The 6,302-nt window shown below is 48.3% G+C and overlaps 1 protein-coding gene across 1 annotated transcript; it reads right to left on the bottom strand.

The window, feature by feature from the left end:
* Positions 1-2,349: 2,349 nt before the first annotated feature.
* LOC136107047 (C2 calcium-dependent domain-containing protein 4C-like) lies at positions 2,350-4,455 on the bottom strand. The gene is given in 4 exon segments (XM_065847862.2): positions 2,350-3,785; positions 4,068-4,234; positions 4,236-4,283; positions 4,285-4,455. Coding segments are annotated over 4 exon segments (1,668 nt in total). The 5' UTR covers positions 4,387-4,455; the 3' UTR covers positions 2,350-2,434.
* Between the last annotated feature and the right edge of the window lie 1,847 nt (positions 4,456-6,302).

The following is a 6,302-nucleotide window of genomic DNA, read 5'->3' as shown; positions in this document are numbered from 1 at the left end:
GAATATCTGATGGGAGAGAGTGAAGAGAATAGAGCCAGGCTCTTTGCAGGGGTATCCAGTGACAGGACAAGGGGCAATGAGTGCAAACCTAAAATACAGGAAATTCTGCATATGTAGAAAGAAAACTTTTTTACCGTTAGAGTGGTAAAACACTGGAGCATGGTTCCCAAGCAGATTGTGGAGTCTCCGTCCTTGGAGACACTCAAATACAACTGGACATGGTCCTGGGCAACCTGCTGGAGCTGGCCCTGCTTTCAGAGTGGCCAAAACAGTCTCAACTGTTCCATCGTTCTGTCCCTGCGGTACAGCACTGGCACAGCACGTATCACAGGGCAGATGGATACCTGCTGTAGTGTGACTGTACATGATTCTCTGACACGTGTAACTTCTCTTCTGTATTATGTCAGCCTCTTTCTCCATGTGTATACCTGAGAAGAGACTGTAAGTCCTAAGAACTAAAAATGTGATGGTGGACAAGTGATGAGCCTGAAGAGGGAGCCCCTGCCTTCTTTTGGGAGACCTCATGCAATAATCAGTTAAATAGGCTTATTTTTTTCAGAATTACTGATTATTCCTCGAAGTCACCTTTCTCACTTTGCCCACATTCAAGGATACAAGTGCAGTGCATCACCTCCAGCTGTACAGTGGGTCAGTACATTTCATTCTTTCCTTTAGCACAAAGGGATTACTATTCCATTTGATTTCAATCAGTTTCTGGGAATATACCCAGCCATTCTCCTGTGCAAGTTGTCCTTTGTGTAAGGATTCTGGTTTTAGAAGCATCTCGTGCGCTGGATCAAGGATTAGCAGGGGGCATTTCTGAGCACTCGTGGTCACAGTTAAAACCCTTTGGGCTTTTTCTGCTATTAGAAAGGGGGAGAAAAAAATCTTTCCTGGGGTTCTTAAGTCTGAAACAGAATCAAGTGATTCAGTGGCCAAGCGATGCCAGGACTTCCCATGAACAGTCCCATGATTTGCAAGCAGTTATACTCTTGCCAGAATAGGGCAGGGGGAGGATCTGCTAGAAATCTTTTTGAAAGAGCGTTTAAGCTGTAGATTTGGCACAAGCAAGGCCCTGTTCCTACAGCCTCACAGGGAACACAAGAAAACCTTCCTTTTCTGTGCCCCAGGCCTGTGTGGATAGATCCTCCATTAAGGCTTATCTGCCTTCACATAATGAAGACTGCAACTCAATCAAGGGAGGCAGCAACAAGCCTGGACTTCCAAGGCAGTTTCTGTCTCCTCTCACTTGCACAGCTGCAGTTTCTATGATTTTGTGTTTTACTTAGCTCCTGGTCCACCTCAGCAGAAAAGAAAAGAAAAAAAGAAAAAAAACCAGGAAGGTTGCCTCCAGCATGCAGGAGCTCTGCTCCTTTGTGTTTCTCATGGTGTCAAAACAAGTGCCTCGGCCACTCACTGTTTGCTGGTAGAGAACTGAGAAAGTTTATCTTGATTTTATCACAATGACTTGAACAAGGTATGCAGTAAGTCATTAGCTGAAGCAAGAATTCAACCCAGAGATCCCAAACTATCCTTTGCTCTTGCCATATTGGTGTCATATCCTATCTGCCTGAGTTTTGGGAAGGATGTGATAGCTGAACTGCTGAGATTCATAGCTCCAGGGTTCATTCCTGACTAAAAGACAATTACCTGCAACTTCATTCTGACAACTGTGAAATCGACCATGGAAAGGGAAGGTAAATGACGATGCTAACTCTGCTACAGCATCACCCACTCCAGAGTGACTCCAGGCAGGAGCCACCTCTCTGTTGAGTGGTGTATAGTGTAGGTCTGTGGAGAGAGAGCCCTGCCTGCAGTGATTTCTAGCTGCTGCTTGGCAGCTGGTCACATTATCCTCAACACAAGCTTAAACCTGCTTTGGGAGTCCAAATCCTCTACCTCCATTGTAGGAAAAGGGCTCATTCCCAAACTGTCTCTCTCTCCCCTTCCTGAACACAGGAGGCACTAAACCATCCATTTCTGTATATACAACTGCTGTCAAAATGGTCTGTTTAACTGATGTAGTACCTGGGAGCTGCAAGAATTCAGCACCTACAGTGTGCATTGTGCTCTGTGTACCTGCTTGGGGACCAGAATGGGTAAAAAACAAGGCTTCCACGCCCCGAAAGCCATAGACAAAAACAGCTTTGACTTAGTAACTGCCTAATCCTTTATCCTAAAGGCAAACCTGTCCTTCTGCCCTCCTCTCCTACTCGACAGGCAGAAGGTCTGCTCAGCAGCCACCTGTTAAATTTAACAGCAAATATCTCACAGAGTTTGAAGTGTTAAGCAGCAAAATAAGGCACAACAGCAGGGGGGGGCAATACCAAACACCACAGTGCTTTAAAGTATTCTTAAAAAAAAACCAACCCCAAACTTTATTTAGTAGAAAACTTTCAGAAGACAAAATTAGTCTGTTTGAACATTTGAAGTGTTATACTGAAAACATACTCATTAGAGACAACTCCTGTTCTCCTAAGGTGCAATCCCGTTTCATACTGCACCCTTTATTCAGTGCTTTCATCCTTATAGAGAGACTGTAAAGCTCTTCTTCTGCAATACCATCAAAAAAGAAGTCCTCATTGAAGATGGGATTTCTGCTTCTCTTTATAACAGTGCTTCTCTGCTTCTGTGTTTTCCCTGGCACCAGGGCAAAGGTGATGCAGCAGTTTATGTTTTTGGGCTCTACAGAGTCATCATATAAACCCTCTGCACTGATCAGGCGGATCCGCAGCCTTTCATTTTCTGAGCAGTACTCAGCTGACAGCCTCAGCGTGCCTCCCTTGTCCATTACCACAGCCCTCTCTCCCACTAGTCTCTCCCGGCTGCGAGTCAGGTCCAGGGGAAGGATGGGAGAACAGGACATGCTAAAGCTCCGCATGGCAAGCAGCCCCTCTGAGGCCCGCCTGGTGGCACAGGGACTGTTATCAGTGGAGCTGCTCTCCTCTGTAGAGAGAGAATTGTTCCTGGCAACACTGGATTTGTTCTTGGCTTTCAGCGTTCTGCAGAGCAATCCCTCCTGACTTTGTGTTTTGATCAGGGAGCAGGATCTGGGAGGTGACCTGCTGAGAAGCGGAGAGCTGAAAGGAGAGGAGTCGCTGGAGGAGGCAGTATCACTGTCACAGGCGCCTTGCCTGTGCAGAGAGAGATGCTTGGGTGGCAGCCTCACAGAAGTAAAGCTGATAGCAATGGGATTAGACTTCGTCCCTCTGCCACTGAAGGTGTTTGCTCTGGATCGAGACAGCATCAAGCTGGGCAGAGCACCATGTGAATTACCATGGAAGATGGACTCTTTCCTCCTGGTGTGGGGACTCTCTAGCAAAGTGCAGAAGCCATAGGAAGTGGGGGCTCTAGGAAAGTGAGGCAGGGAGAGCGCTGCTTGGGACTGTGGGTCCGAGTTGGTGCTTTCTTCTTCCAGGGCTGGAATCTCCTCAGCACTTTCCACCTGAATGAGATGTGGCAAGACGCTGGGGCTGTAATCAGAAGAATTAAGATCTGCATCCTCTGAGCTGTCATCCTGGGAGCCAGTGCCCTTAACAGGGCCAGAGCTGCTCAGTCTGGGGGGAATGCAAAATTCAGGGATTCTGTCAGGGGTAAGCACATTAGGAAAAGCAGCAGCCCTCAGTCGGGCTTTTTCAGGCAGATTTTGGCCAGGTGTCAGTCCCAGAAACGCAGAACTAGAAAGGTTTCCATTTTCATTTGATGCTCTGATCTTTTCCAAGAACCACATCACTGTAGCTTGGCAGGAGGTCCTCAAAGGGGAAAAGCTTGAAGTACAAATCCACCTGCAGACAGAGATGCAAAAGTAAATGATCACCCTTCTTGGACACACTAGAGCCGAGCAAGGCATGGAGGATGCTGTTCAAGGCAGGACTAGCACAAGCCCAGCCAGTCCTCAGGTTCAAAACAGCCTCTGCCCTCCACACTGTCTTTAGCAAAGTAGAATGGATTTTACCACAAGAACAGAACTAAATCACTAAAGAGATAAAACAGCATCGAGTCCCTGCCGGGGTAAACGTCCCTCTCTGATAAACCCCATCGTTCTTCTCCCTTAGCAGAACACGTACCTTGTCAAGTGCAACGCACTCGTTTCCAGCAGCCCCGCTCGCTCAGCCCAGCCTCGAGCACCCTCGGCGGCTGCAGGCGGGAGCCCGCACCCCGCTGGCCCTTTTCTAGCGGCGCCGGGCGCCTCCCACCCGCGACAACGACGGAGGGAGGGAGTGAGGGAGGGAGGAAAAGAGGGAGGGAGCGGGCTGCCGGGGCGGTGGAAGAAGGGAGAAGGGAATGGAGGGGGCTGCCGGGCCGCGGCCGCGCCTCCCGCACTCTGCCGCGCAGCGCTCCCGCCGCCGGAGAGAGGAGGAGGAGGAGGAGGAGGAGGAGGGCCATCGTGGCCACAGCTGTCCCTCACCAGAGGCCGCGCTGAGCACGGGGAACGTGTCTAGAGCAAAGGGGAGGGACCTTGCAAAATGAGCTTTCCACGGGAAAGCGCTTGTCGCTGATCGCCCCACGCCCCCGCGGAGCCGCAGCTGCGCTCGGCAGCCGCCGGCGAGCCCGGCGGGACGGGGCTGCCCTCGCAGGGTGGCCAAAGCCACCCGTACAGCAAGCAGCCCCTCCTCCCCCTGCTTCCAGTTTCTTTTTGATTAATTTCTATTTACAGAGGCTTCCCGAGGTGATTCGAGATTAACTAACAAACCCAGGACAAAGGCAGAATTGTCTCGGTGCTGCTTTTCTTCTCGAGATCCTGGCAGGTTTCCAGCATTAGAGCAGTAGAAAGTGGGGATTGCGGTTTTTCAAGCTCATTTGAAACAAGCTTTGCTGTTTTTCTGCATCTGGATGTACGCCCACAGAGAACATGAGACAACCAAGCCTTGACCCAGTGTCCTACCATTGATACTCAGCAACAGCAGAAACAGGAATGCAGATGCACTGAGAAGACAGACAAGGCAGAAAATGCTTTGAAATTGAGTATTTCAAAAGCACAGCCATGTGCAACACCTGACAGACACCGCGCAGAGCCAGGTGGGCTCTGTGAACTTCCTCATCACAGTTGTGCAATGCAGCAGAATTCGAATGGACCTCTGCAAGCTCACTGATTATTCTGCAAGCTACAAGTAGGAACCTTAACTGCAAAGTCACCAAGGCCTGCCAAATGGGTTAGGTAAACACTCAGTTGAAGCTGTATGCCTGCAACACAGCAATAGTAGACATAATTTTCTGCCTTTCCTTTTCCTGCTGAAGAGCTAAAGCTCATGTCTATTGAGTGCCTGAGGTAGACGAGATGTGCTCAGAGCAAACAAACAAAATGGGTTGCAGGGGCATGGAACATTTTGAACCTGCTGAAAGATTTAGCTGAGAACACACATGTTCTGGGCCTGAGCCTTGCCTCTCTCTTGCATGTTTTACACCAGTTAGGCTTCACTTTCATAATAATTCTCTGGTGATTCAAATGAGAGAAAATTCTTTCTGCCATGCTTTGTAAAAAGGTTCAGGACACCCCAAATGTGCTAGTAACATTTCAGTTATCAGTGCTTTTGCAGTGTACTTAAATGGACTTGCTGTGGGTGCAATTCAAATGATCTTGATCTAATTTAGAAGCTTGCAGAGAGGGTTTGCGCTCTCTCCAGCTAATGAGACATTTGAGCAGCACAGTGAGAAGCGCTACTGGAGGCACTGGGATGCTCTCCTTTGGGAAGCAGAATACGCACCACATAGCTCTTATCTGTTCAGACCAGGCAATACAGTACTATACATTATGCATTACATACTATGTAACTTCCAAAGAGTAAGTGAGCTTCATTCCAATATATACCCCTGTGCTTTTAATACCAAAGATTTGACTTCAAAAAATGAATAAAAATGCAGGAAATTGAGCTTTTTACCGGGAATCTTTTTACCTCCAGTTCACAGAAGCAGTTCAGATACGGCAATCAGCCTCAGGTCTATGAAGTCCACAGCTAGCATCAGGCAGTGGTGAAGTAGTTATCCTGTTTTAGGTACTTAATTTCCATTTAGTCTCTTTGGGCTTCCTCTGCAGTTAGTGAAAAGAGCTAGGGGGTTTTCCAGAGTCTCCTGATTGCAGTTGCCTCTCTCCTGCTGGTGACTGTGAAGAGAGAGCAGGTGCCTAACATTGGGTGGTATGTATCCTCCCTTTCCTAATAAAGCCTGCACTTTATAGCAATTTAACAGATTGCTGATGTGCTGGGAGTTCAGCAACACTTAAGTACTTGTACATCCTCCCCTGGAAATAGGCACTCGAATGTATGATTAGCTGTTTTGCTTCCTGTGTTCAAAATCGTTCCTCT

The sequence above is a fragment of the Patagioenas fasciata genome, chromosome 12, assembly GCF_037038585.1.
Source record: "Patagioenas fasciata isolate bPatFas1 chromosome 12, bPatFas1.hap1, whole genome shotgun sequence".
Taxonomy (NCBI): domain Eukaryota; kingdom Metazoa; phylum Chordata; class Aves; order Columbiformes; family Columbidae; genus Patagioenas; species Patagioenas fasciata.
This window is presented reverse-complemented; position numbering and strand designations above follow the sequence as displayed.